The 14,024-nt window shown below is 48.0% G+C and overlaps 1 protein-coding gene across 1 annotated transcript; it reads right to left on the bottom strand.

Moving 5' to 3' along the window:
• Window positions 1-5,510: 5,510 nt before the first annotated feature.
• LOC134505961 (uncharacterized) lies at window positions 5,511-10,036 on the bottom strand. The gene is given in 3 exon segments (XM_063315957.1): window positions 5,511-6,629; window positions 7,194-8,684; window positions 9,446-10,036. Coding segments are annotated over 3 exon segments (3,201 nt in total).
• Window positions 10,037-14,024: the final 3,988 nt, after the last annotated feature.

Below are 14,024 nucleotides of genomic sequence, written 5' to 3'. Positions count from 1 at the left end.
TCGAAAAAACTGGGGCCTAAGTACATCGGGCCGTTCCGAGTCACGCAAATAGTGAACCCGGTAGCAATACGCCTGGACCTGCCACACAACCTCCGGAGACTCCACCCGGTGTTCCACACCAGCCTCCTAAAACCGGCAACCACCTCCCGATGGCACCCAAGCACGCCACAGCCCGCACCGCTAATGATCGACGGGCAACACCACTTCGAGATAAGGGACATCCTCGACTCCCGCAAGCAACGAGGAACTCTACACTATCTGGTCAGGTGGAAACACTTCCCCCACCCGGAATGGGTGGCGGCGCACAACGTTAACGCGCCTGACCTGACCAGAGCATTTCACCGGGCATACCCCGACAAACCGCAACCAAGGTCAGCAAAACCAAACCCCCCCCGCAGGCCCCCCCCCGCCTCCCGTGCCCCAAGGGAAAGGGCCCCCCCCAAGCCCGCGACTTGGGTGGACCTTCCCCCCCCCGGGACTCACTCCCCCCGCCCCGGGCCCACGGGGTGGTGACAAACGATCGCCAGCACCCTCCCCCCGCCCCCCGGCCGCGGGGGAGTGGCAAGCAAGTCAACAGGGCAACCTGGGGGCAACGCCCAGGAGACACAACAAAGGCGACGCACTCTAAATAAGAAAAGAAGGGCCCTACCTGGAGCTGAGAAGCACCCGACCAGCCACGCCTCTCGCCTCGCCGAACTGAGCCAAACAAACAGGGTGTGGTTGGAGCATGCGCACGCCAGGTCAGAACCCGAGCATGCGCACCATGGACACACCCTGGGAAGGCACGTGGTAGAGGGAGGAGCAAAGGGAGGGGCGACAACTACTCCGGCGGGAACTTTGAAAAAAAAAAAAAAAAATGTGGCGTTTTGACAGCTCCACGGGGAAAACCCAGAAACCCGGGGGAGAACACTTTTCGAAAAGGGGGCAGTATGTCATGAGTGCCGTTGAGCTAAAGTCATCAGCGCAATGGCACACATGACAATGACAAGGAAATAGGTGAAGGGGTACAAGTTAAGTAGCCATCAACCTACAACGACTAACGGCCAACAAACAATAGCCAAAGGAATCACGGAGCCACCCAAACCATCAGCGGCAATACAACGGGGATCGCCCAGCTGAAAGCAATCAGCAGAAGAATGGAAACCTGATGATGGGCGATCCCGGAAACCCTCACCCACCGGCAGGGCAACGCATGGGACAAAGGGGGGTGACGTGACCGTGAGCGAGGGGGCGCTGACCGGCGCGGGGTATTTAAACCCCGCACCGGCGCGCTCCTGTCACTCTCAGCTTTTTTCTACCAACGCTGTACCTGCCCTGCAATAAACCAGAGCCTGATTCGCAAACCAGTGTCTGAATGTTATTCAGGGGGAGGCAGCGCATGACAAAAGCCAAAAGGACGGCTAGAAGCCGACAGTGCTGGTGGCGAACGGTGAATCCGATGTTCTAAGGATCAACACACCATTGGAACCTGGAATGTAAGATCTATGAGCCAGGGCAAATTGGATGTGGTTATTGGTGAGATGTCAAGATTAAAGATAGACATTTTGGGCATCAGTGAACTGAAATGGACTGGAATGGGCCACTTCACATCAAATGACCACCAGATCTACTACTGTGGACAAGAGGACCACAGAAGAAATGGAGTAGCCTTCATAATTAATAGTAAAGTGGCTAAAGCAATGCTTGGATACAATCCAAAAAACGATAGAATGATCTCAATTCGAATTCAGGGCAAGCCATCTAACATCACAGTGATCCAAATATACGCCCTAACCACAGATGCTGAAGAAGCTGAAGTAGAGCAGTTCTATGAGGATCTGCAGCACCTACTGGACAACACGCCTAAAAGAGATGTTATTTTCATCACGGGAGACTGGAATGCTAAGGTGGGCAGTCAAATGACACCTGGAATTACAGGTAAGCATGGCCTGGGAGAACCAAACGAAGCAGGCCATAGGCTGATAGAATTTTGCCAAGACAATTCATTCTGCATAACAAACACTCTCTTCCAACAATCTAAGAGACGGCTTTATACATGGACTTCACCGGACGGACAACACCGAAATCAGATTGACTACATCCTTTGCAGCCAAAGGTGGTGGACATCTATACAGTTGGTAAAAACAAGACCTGGAGCTGACTGTAGTTCAGATCACAAACTTCTTATTGCACAATTTAGGATCAGACTAAAGAGATTAGGGAAGACCCACAGATCAGCTAGATATGAGCTCACTAATATCCCTAAGGAATATGCAGTGGAGGTGTAGAATAGATTTAAGGGACTGGACTTAGTAGATAGGGTCCCGGAAGAACTCTGGACAGAAGTTCGCAACATCGTTCAGGAGGCGGCAACAAAATACATCCCAAAGAAAGAGAAAACCAAGAAGGCAAAATGGCTGTCTGCTAAGACACTAGAAGTAGCCCAAGAAAGAAGGAAAGCAAAAGGCAACAGTGATAGGGGGAGATATGCCCAATTCAATGCAAAATTCCAGAGGTTAGCCAGAAGAGATAAGGAATTATTTTTAAACGAGCAATGCGCGGAAGTGGAAGAAGACAATAGAATAGGAAGGACAAGAGACCTCTTCCAGAAAATTAGAAACATTGGAGGTAAATTCCAGGCAAAAATGGGTATAATCAAAAACAAAGATGGCAAGGACCTAACAGAAGAAGAAGAGATCAAGAAAAGGTGGCAAGAATATACAGAAGACCTGTATAGGAAGGATAACAATATCGGGGATAGCTTTGATGCTGTGGTCAGTGAGCTCAAGCCAGACATCCTGAAGAGTGAGGTTGAATGGGCCTTAAGAAGCATTGCTAATAACAAGGCAGCAGGAGATGACGGCATCCCAGCTGAACTGTTCAAAATCTTGCAAGATGATGCTGTCAAGGTAATGCATGCTATATGCCAGCAAATTTGGAAAACACAAGAATGGCCATCAGATTCGAAAAAATCAACTTATATCCCCAGACCAAAAAAGGGAAACACTAAAGAATGTTCTAACTATCGAACAGTGGCACTTATTTCACATGCCAGAAAGGTAATGCTCAAGATCCTGCAAGGTAGACTTCAGCAATTTATGGAGCGAGAATTGCCAGATGTACAAGCTGGGTTTAGAAAAGGCAGAGGAACTCAGGACCAAATTGCCAATATTCGATGGATAATGGAAAAAGCCAGGGAGTTTCAGAAAAACATTTATTTCTGTTTTATTGACTATTCTAAAGCCTTTGACTGTGTGGACCATAACAAATTGTGGCAAGTTCTTAGTGGTATGGGGTTACCAAGTCATCTTGTCTGCCTCCTGAAGAATCTGTATAACAACCAAGTAGCAACAGTAAGAACAGACCATGGAACAACGGACTGGTTTAAGATTGGGAAAGGAGTACAGCAGGGCTGTATACTCTCACCCTACCTATTCAACTTGTACGCAGAACACATCATGCGACATGCTGGGCTTGAGGAATCCAAGGCTGGAGTTAAAATTGCTGGAAGAAACATTAACAATCTCAGATATGCAGATGATACCACTTTGATGGCTGAAAGCAAAGAGGAAATGAGGAGCCTTATGATGAAGGTGAAAGAAGAAAGTGCGAAAGTGCGAAAGCTGGCTTGCAGCTAAACCTCAAAAAAAACAAGATTATGGCAACCAGCTTGATTGATAACTGGCAAATAGAGGGAGAAAATGTAGAGGCAGTGAAAGACTTTGTATTCCTAGGTGCAAAGATTACTGCAGATGCTGACTGCAGTCAGGAAATCAGAAGACGCTTAATCCTTGGGAGAAGAGCAATGACAAATCTCGATGAAATAGTCAAGAGCAGAGACATCACACTGACAACAAAGGTCCGCATAGTTAAAGCAATGGTGTTCCCTGCAGTAACATATGGCTGCAAGAGCTGGACCATAAGGAAGGCTGAGCGAAGGAAGATCGATGCTTTTGAACTGTGGTGTTGGAGGAAAATTTTGAGAGTGCCTTGGACTGCAAGAAGATCAAACCAGTCCATCCTCCAGGAAATAAAGCCAGACCGCTCACTTGAGGGAATGATATTAAAGGCAAAACTGAAATACTTTGGCCACATAATGAGAAGACAGGACACCCTGGAGAAGATGCTGATGCTAGGGAGAGTGGAAGGCAAAAGGAAGAGGGGCCGACCAAGGGCAAGATGGATGGATGATATTCTAGAGGTGACGGACTCGTCCCTGGGGAAGCTGGGGGTGTTGACCACCGACAGGAAGCTCTGGCGTGGGCTGGTCCATGAAGTCACGAAGAGTCGGAAGCGACTAAATGAATAAACAACAACAACAATGATTCTTTAACCCTGCTTTGGGATGTTTAACCTGAAGAGAAGAATTGGAGTAAGACTAATTGTTCCACCTATCTATGGTCTCTACTGTTTGAGATTCAAGTGTGGAGAGTGTTGCACTGTGGAAAGAAATTTTTTCTATTGCATACTTTCTCTGAATTCTTGAGAACCGTGGAAAATGAAAATTCTAAATGTCAGAGAGACCCTCTGAGGATAGAGGAGATTCTCTGGTGCAAAGAAATGCCTGTTATCCAAGGAGGAACTAATGTTCCCCCTCACCATGTGTCAAAGGTACACTTGCTAGAACATACCATTGAGCTAACAAGTTGAAGTGCGCAGGGCAAATTCCGCCACAGTTACTAATAGCTGCCCAGAAATTGGCGGCTACACAAACATCAAAGGTTACATTAAATTTTCCATCCTTCTGGGAACTCCAAGCTGACATCCCCAATATTTTCTGGTCTCGTGCCTCCCCATCAGACCGATGAGTTTTGATTTGTAATGCCCATTGGTCGGGGCTTGGCACAGGGCTGTAGCAGTGGATCTGTCCCTGGCTGTCTCTACACTGCCCATACTTAGTCTGGTAGTGAAAACAGGACAGTAAAGTGTGTCGGCATTCGGTAGGTTTCTGGGTATGGTAAACTAAAGTTTTCTCCACCTTGTTACCGAGACTTGTGGTGTGGGTGCAATTCAAACACATGTTCAGGCTTCTCCTCTGGCGCCGCATGCCAGGGGCTTTGGCTCTAGCCAAATCAATTTCCCAATACCTGGGGGGTTTGTCCATTCTGAGAGTGACCCAGCATGTTCCCTTCCACCCTTCTTTTAAGTCACGCACTGTCGTTGCTGCCCCCTGGGACATGAGGAGTTTTCCGCAATCTAGCTGAAGGTTAGGATTTAACGGTGTGTTTCTCTGTGCTTCAGCCCAAAGATTTTCTGCACACATCCCTTTTCGAAGTATCCCTCCCACATGATTACATATTATACTTGATTCTCCCACTCTTAGGTTTCCTCTACACTGCGCTGTTACCACATTGTCAAACAGCAGGGGGTTCCAACAGGGATGCCACCCCTGCACCCACTGTTGGGGTTGAATTGAGATATGTTTCCTTTCAGGACATTTAGGACCAGGATGGCCCACATTATAAGAATAATCAATCCCTATTTTCCACATCTCCCATCTACCAAAATTTGAAATGCAAAAGGTGTTCCCCTTAATTCCCCTCATTCCCCCCCCCCGAGTCACCAGAGTGACAATTATCCACATCTTCTCCAGTGCGTAGAGGGTCAGCTTCTGGGGGTGACCCAGCAGTGGGATGTAGTAAAACTCCCCCGGTTCCTGGTGGTGAGTTCTTAAAGAGTTTAATCCGAAGAGGATCGGCTGTTGGGCATACGTGCCACTTCCCTTGAGCCTTGGACGCCGCCCTCTTTAAACGGGTCCAGTATATCCAACTTTTCCCTCTGCGTACTTTGACTGCAAGAGGAGAGGACATAATGACAGTGTGGGGGCCCTTCCACTGGGGGGTCAAGTTAGTGTATTTCCAATGTTTAACCCACACCTGATCTCCTGGCTGAAACTCATGGCGTTTAGTATTCAATGGCGGAGGGAGCTGTTCAATCATGTACTGATGGAGGCAGTTCACTGTTCTATTGAGAACTTGTATTTGCTGGATCAATTCGTGGTTCCCTACAGCAACCTTATGAGTCAAATTTGGGTATCCCATGAGCTCTTTTTTCAGGACCACCGGGGGTCTGCCAAACATCAGCTCATAGGGGGAGAGTCCAGTTCTCCTGTGTGGAGTGACCCAAATATTAAATAGCACCATAGGAAGAACATTGGGCTATCTGAGTTTGGTTTCCATACACACTTTAGTGAGTTGGGTCTTGATTGTTCGGTTCATTCGTTCCACTCGTCCTGCCGATTGCGGGTGAAAGGAGCAATGCAACTTCCAATTAATATCTAAGAGCTGGCTGACCCCCTGGCTTATTTTATTTGTAAATTCGGGTCCATTATCTGAGGCTATAGTGGAGGGTACCCCAAAATGGGGAATTATATGCTTTAACAGAATCCTTATTACTTCTTTAGCTTGCTTAGTCCTAACCGGAACCTCTGGCCAGCCTGAATAGGAGTCAACCAATACCAACAGAGCCCTATATGCCCCTGCTTTAGGGAGATTGGTGAAGTCCATGGTGATAGAGTCCATGGGTATATACCCAATGGGCTGCTCTCCTTGCGGCAGAGTTGGCCCTTGCCTAGGGTTGACTTGAGCACAAACGGAGCACTGCTGGGTGGCCCGAGCGGTGTACGCATGTATGTTGTCAATATAACATTCCTTTAAGATGAACTGAGCAAGTGCTGTTTTCCCCATGTGAGATTGAAGGTGAGTATCTTTAACTAGAGTCCAACTGATAGATTATGGGACATATACTCGCCCATCTGGCAGGATATACCACCCATTCTGGGATGTACAGCGTAGGTCTTTTTGTGCCTTGGCACTTTCAGTTTGGGTATATACTGGGTCATATTTCAAGGGGTCGACCGGATATCCCAGAGCTAAGTGGATTGAGACATCTGGGGTGGGTCCCTCCTTAGTTGCGGCTTTGCGGGCTTCTTGATCTGCCAGGCGATTTCCTACTGCTACTGGGTCCATGCCTTTTTGGTGTCCTCTGCAATACATCACCGCCACCTTGGCAGGCAACTGGGCAGCCCCAATGAGTTCTTTGATAATGTGTCCATGTTGGATCCATTTGCCTAGCGAATCGGTGAACCCTCACTCCTTATAAATTGCTGCGTGTACATGGATGGTTAGGTAGGCATATTTGCTATCTGTCCATATGTTCACAGTTTCTCCCTCAGCTAACTGTAAACCTTGTTTTAGAGCCCACAGCTCGGCTACCTGGGCACTTGTCCCGGCCGGCAAGGGTCCCGCCTCCACAACCTGCACCTGGTCCACTACTGCATATCCTGCGACCCTTTGCCCCTCCGTCACAAAGCTCGAGCCATCTGTGTACCAGTTGTATTTTGCTTCTCTAAGCGGAGTGTCCTTCAAATCTGGGCGACACGAATATTGGGCCTCTAGTAGTTGCAGACAATCATGATTAACGCAGTCTCCAGGAAGAGGAAGCAGGGTAGCAGGGTTCAAATTCTCAGACACTTCCAAATGGAGGTGCGGGTTATCAATTAGCGTAGCTTGGTATTGGTACAGCCTTTGATTACTGAGCCAGAGGTGTCCCTTATTTTCCAGCATAGTCCGGACCGCGTGGGGCATCCGGATGATGAGGTCAGCAGCAAAAGTGAGTTTAGATGCCACTTTAGCTAGTAGGGCTATGGCGGCTACCACTTTCATGCACTGTGGCCACCCTTTGGCCGGCTCATCCAACTGTTTGGATAGGTAAGCCACTGGACGGTGCCACGAGGCAATCTGTTGGGTTAGGACTCCTAAGGCGATGTTTTTCCTAGTGTCTACAAATAGGAAAAATGGTTTTTCCAGATCAGGCAGCCCTAACGCGGGGGCATCCAGCAGAGCAGTTTTTATTGCCTGAAAGGCTTCCTGCTGTGGATTTTCCCAAACAAAGGGGTCCTGGTCACTTCCTCGGGTAGATTGGTATAGTGGGGCTGTTATTATTGCAAAATTGGGGATCCACAAACGACAATACCCCACTAGCCCTAAGAATCCCCGCAGTTCCCGCCTGTTTGTGGGTTCAGGACTCCTGGCCACCACTTCCTTTCTTTCCCGTCCAAGGGTGCGTTTTCCTTCGGCTAGATGGTAGCCTAAATACTTAACCTCCCGCTGTACTAATTGAGCCTTTTTCTTTGAGGCTCGGTAGCCGGCATCCACCAGTAACTCCAGTAGCCTGCGGGTGTTTTCCCAGCAATCCCCCTCCATCCTTCCAGTTACCAACACGTCATCAACATATTGGAGCAGGACATCATCACGCTGTACCGGATGAAAGTATTTAAGGTCTTCTCCCAGCGTGGCCCCAAAGAGGGTGGGTGAATTCTTGAAGCCCTAGGGCAACCGGGTCCATGTGTATTGTCTCCTCCTCCCTGATGCTGGGTCTTCCCATTCAAAGGCAAAAAGGGGTTGGCTCTTGGTGTGTATTGGGATTGTGAAAAACGCATCCTTCAAGTCAACCACTGAGAAGTATGCTGCGGAGGCAGGTATGGTACTTAATAGGGTGTACGGATTCGGGACTACCGGGTGGATTGTCTCTGTGGCCTCATTGACAGGTCTCAAATCTTGCACTGGGCGATATGACCCATCAGGATTTCGAACAGGTAAGATTGCTGTATTCCAAGATGAGGTTGTCGGGACCAAAATCCCTGCTTTTAGGTACTTAGCGATCAAAGCCTGGATTGATTGAACAGCTTCTCGGGTATAATACCGCTGTCGGACCCATACCAGCTGATGGTTCCACTTCGTTGGGATTATTAGTGGTGCCTGGTACTGGGCTAACCCAGGGGGGTTATCTTCAGCCCACAACCCTGAGACCTGGAATTCCTGCCATTTGTCAACTAGCTGCTTTTCACTTAGACACATAAGCCTCCAGGCTTTTTCTGGATCATGGGCCAATTGGAGGGTTGACCCATGCGGGGAAAAACTAATTACTGCGCTCAACTTAGTTAACATATCTCTACCCATAAGGAGCAACGGGCACTCAGGTATGTACAAAAACTCAGGAATTATATTCTTTCCTCCCACTTCACAGCGTATTGGATTTAGAAATGGGCGTTGTCCGACTTCTCCCCCCACTCCCTGCACAGTCATGGCTCTTTTGCCTACAGTTGTCATTTGAGTATTTACCACCGAGGCTCCGGCCCCCGTATCGATTAAGAATTTCATAGGGGTTTTTCCCACCCTGACAGTGACCGTCGGCTGGGGGGTGGGACCCTGTCACCTGGTCGCCGTCAGTAGGTCCAATCTTTGTCAGCCAGCCCTATGACCTCTGGGTCGGTTCTTCCAGGGCTCAGCCTGTCCCTTCTTCCTCTGCTCATCCTTCCTCTCTCACCCCGGCTCCCTCGCCACCCTTGCATACCCCTCCCTCTAGAATATCCCATCTCTCATCTTTCATCACAACGCCTAGGACATTCACTTTTCCAGTGCCCTTCTTCCTTACAAACGGCACACTGGTTAGATCCTAACCTTACGTGTCCCACGGCTACAGCCAGCAAAGCTGCCTGCTTCTTCATTCTTCCCTCCTCCTTTCCTTCCTCTACCCTGTCTCTATTCACATACACCTTCTTAGCTACCTCCATCAACTCACTGGTATTTTTCCCCAATGCTCCCTCCAACCTCTGCAGTTTCCGTTTGATGTCAGGGGCACTTTGGGCAATAAATTTTTCATTCAGCATCATTCGATGGTCCGGATCTCTTATATTTAACTGAGCATATTGTTCATATGCACTAACGAGCCTACTCAAAAACGCCTCTGGGCTTTCCTGGGGCCCTTGAATCACCATAGCTGGTTTTGCAAAATTAACTGGTGGTTTTCCAGCAGCATGTAAGGCCCGCAGTGTCAAGTTACGATACTCATGCAGGGCAGTTTGGTGCAAGGGATTATTAGGGTCCCATTGAGGGTTCACTTCAGCTGTCTTCTCGGTTCTGGCTTGGGCGTCTTGGGGGTACATTTCCCTCAAGATCTTATCCCTTTCGGCTTTCCACTTCTCCCTGTCCTCTGGAGTCAGCAAAGTTCCCAACAGTTGCTGGATATCCTCCCACGATGGCAAGTGGGTCAGCATTATGGTATCTAAAAGCTCACAAACTTCACGGGGCTTTTCAGAAAACGGTCCATAATGTTGCTTCCAATTTAGGATATCGGTAGTTGTAAAGGGAGTATATTGAAAAATGGAATTAAGGACTGGTTCTCCCTGATCATTTGCTCCCCTTTCTTGAACTTGCCTCAAGGGGGCCATCAGCTGGGGCTCAGACGGCTGACGGGATCGCGATCGCGTTCTCATGGCTACCGGATCAATTTGAGATGGGTTTTCATCCTCAGTACTTGATCCCTCAGCCTTAACCGTTTCCTTTATTTGAGTTTTTGGCTTTGCACCCCTGTCCCCCCTTAGGGGCTGCTGGCTGCTTGTAGGTTGAGGTTCTCCTTGTATGGGGGCATAGGGGGGTGGATTTCCCCGTAGAACTTCATCTTCAGGCTGGGCTAGGATTGGGGGCTTAGTTTTATTCCCTTGCTTCTTTTTCATTACACAAATTCGAGTGCACTTGGTTACACATTGGACCAGCCACGCGGGTCTCCGCTTTACAGCGAATCGCCACTGATCTATGTACTGAAACTGATCCCAATGTCCATCTTCGGTCATTTTCTGATGGACTTTACTAATAACATTAGAGTTGAATGTCCCTTCTTCCGGCCAGCCGACCCCGAGGGTAGGCCACTCATTTCTACAAAAAATCTTCAGAGTGTCTGGGTCAGCCGGGGGATCTCCATAATCTCCACCAAAGGCATCAGAAAAGTTTCTCACCATACACTTTAGTGGGGTGTCGGTGCTGTTTCCTCCCCCCATTTTCTTCTATACCTTAGGTTCGGGGCAATCTAGTCACCCCCCTTTCCTCCGCAAACTTCACCGCCCTTTGGAACTGGTCTCCCAGCAGACGCTGGCTCTCTTTAAAGACCACTAACTTCCCGTCCAGTCTCCCAGCAATCGCTGGCTTTCTTTAAAGACTAGGGATGATGGTATTTGCGTGAAAAGGGTTTCTCGGACCTATCTCTTTCTCCTAGGGTGTCCTCCCTGGGTTCCTCACACACTACAGCCGACCTGTGGCACCGGACTCTCAATGGCCACCAACAGGAACTGCGACTGTTTAACCACCCACACAACCTACATAGACTTCATTAGGCACGCCGGCCCTATCTGTTTCTCCTAGTGTGCCCTCCTTGGGTTCCTTACACACTACAGCCGACCTGTGGCACCGGACTCTCAACGGCCACCAACAGGAACTGCGACTGTTTAACCACCCACACAACCTACATGGACTTCATTAGGCATGCCGGCCCAAGTCCAGGGGGGTGTCCGGGCCCCCTCTTCTATCCTCAAGCGGGATAGGTACCCCTTAGTTTAAGTATATACTCGCCTCAGTTATCTTGGTTCCACGTTCACTCAGCCCGTCATTCGCACCACGCCGGCCGGCTCTCCATTCGGACTTCTCTTTTCCTTGTCATGAAGGGTCCTTGGAATCAGGAGGAGGTATCCCAGGGATCGAACCGTCAACTTGGTTGAGACCTTCAGGAGAACTCTCCCGTGGCGCCTAGGCGTCGACTCCAGGCGGCGGCTCCGTGCCTTGGGGTTCCTCCCATTCCAGCGAAAAATCGCCCTCGAGCTGTCCCATCTGGGTCGCCAAAATTGTTGTAGAAATGAAGACTAGGACACTCGGGTCTTCATCCAGGAAAAGAGTTTATTGTGCACAGGTTCAGACAAGCTCAAGCTTCAAATTCTGAACCCCGAAGGTTCGGGGTCCTACTTCTTTTATACCCCCCCCCTAATGATTATACAGCCTAAACTAAGTGTCAACTCCAGAATATATGATACAACTTTAAAAGCAAGCCATGTGAAACAAGCCCGGGGGAAGCTGCTGAGCTTCCTTCCCATCCTTATCTTTTCTCACTTAGCTGCTACAGAATACACAAACATTCCTGTTTCTTATCTGCCCGTTAGGCTCTTCCCCACATTCCACACTTGCAACAGATAGCTTACTTGCAATAGACAATTGCCTGATGAAAGGGCTTTAGTTCTTTGTTGCTTCCTTGACCCTAATTTCCACCTCACCCTCATTGGACTGAGAGAAAATGGCTCAAAATACCCAGTGAATTCCATGTCAAGTGGGGGCTTCACTTTGGGGCTCCCTGATCCCACCCCAATGCCCTGAACTCTAACAATGTGTATTCTTTCCCTGCCGGTTGTTTCCTGTCACTTTCCATATACTAGGCCGCTCCTCTGCAACTGCCCAGATCTATAGCATACTCAGTCTGGGGTCTGTGTCTAAGACAGTGCTATACCTGTAGCTTAAAAATCTGTGTCTATATAAACCTTTGAGGTATCAAAAAATAGAAAATCTGACAACAAGAAAGGGAAAAATGTTTAATGTAACTGAACATAATCATGAACATAAATGGAATGTTTTAGTACGTTGCTGTCTAATATGGAAACTTTAAAAGGGATTCATGCTGTCCTTCTCTCCTGCGTTTAGCCAGCAGAACTTGAGAGAAAGAAGAAAGGAAAGCCAGTGCAGAGATCTGGGGCCCAGGTCTTTCACGATACTTCTCACCGATCAGGACTAAGGCAACTACATAGATGGGTAGTTGTGCATTTTGCCATTGAAGTCAGAGCAACAAATGTCATCTGTCCTCAAGGCAAAGTGAGGTCTAGCTCTGGCCAGAAGCAAACCGCCTCAGACCAGATGTCTCAGAACAAGAACAAGGCTCCTCCCACTCAAGAGGATAAGCCCCCCCACCCCAGTTGTGCCTCCTGGGCAGGAGAAATAAGCACATGAAATTAACCTACTGTTATAAATAGGCCTTGTGTACTACATGACCCTGGTCAGATTTCTTCTCAATGGCTTCCTTAGTACTTGCAATAAGCATGCTTATTAGAAAGCTGCGCCCTTGAACCCCTGCCTGCAAGGCATCTAGTTCTAATCCCCCCACCATCGTAAGAAGCCTGATAGCTCGCCCACTTTGCCTAAAGATCGGGCCCTGCCTGCCCCTCTCCCAAATTACTCTGCCTAAAACCAAACACTGTTCCAGTTATTTGGTAGCTGAGCTAGAAAATCCTACAGTACATGTTCATTCCATGGCAGTAACAGGGCAAAATTATTCAACAGATTAAATAATAACTAGTTTGATGCCCTTGCTTGATAGATTCAGCTGTCTCAGGAAACAGTCTCTGTAAGAGCCAGAGGCAGCTATGGTTAAGGGATGTTGCCTTTGCTTAGGTACAGAAGGAAGAGCAGACTTAGCAGTGCAAACAACTGAGAAAGAGGGGTGAGAGTCAAATGTCGTGATAAAAGAAAAATCTATTTTCATTTTCTTTGACTCAACATTTCTTTGAAGTGAATCAACTAATAGGTTGCCTTCAAAGCTCTCTCATTTATATTTTCTCCAGCTCTACAGGGGAAGATTTATGATTCTGCAAAAAGCAGAGGTGAATAAAGTTCTCACTTTAGGAAAAGGCCAAAATACAAACGTATAGTGCAAAAACATATACATTGGCCCTAAGACTCAAGGAAAACAACAATACATGCAGTTAATAACACTAATTTTAGTGGAGACTGAACTTTTTTTCTTTTTCCTTCCTTTTTTTTACAGTTAACAAATCTAAATACTGGGTCTCAATAGGCCCTACTATTTGTTCCATTTTTAGACAACTGATTTTCAAGCATATATTTTCAATCTCTTACCCATTTTTGTCAGAACCTACAATCAAAGAGTTGTTAGATCTGTTGATTGTGTTCTCTGCCATTGAAGCAACAAATCTCAAGCTCCGGATTGTGGGGGGGTGGGTTGTTGAGAGTGAGAAGACATCCAAGGCCATACCAGCCAGCCAGGAGTGGAATGCTGGACTGTTAAGGGAAAAGGGGGGGGAGTATGGAGGAGGTTTTGACGTGCCTGTGTGTCTTTTATCAGGTAGCTGTGTGAGAACATTTTTCAGTCGTGGCTTTTTGCTTAACATCTGTACACATCATCAATAAATCTGAAATCTGCACTTCATCTGGATG

The sequence above is a fragment of the Candoia aspera genome, chromosome 1, assembly GCF_035149785.1.
Source record: "Candoia aspera isolate rCanAsp1 chromosome 1, rCanAsp1.hap2, whole genome shotgun sequence".
NCBI classification, from domain to species: Eukaryota; Metazoa; Chordata; class Lepidosauria; order Squamata; family Boidae; genus Candoia; species Candoia aspera.
Note: the sequence above shows the minus strand (reverse complement) of the source record. Positions and strands in the feature narration are given on the sequence as shown.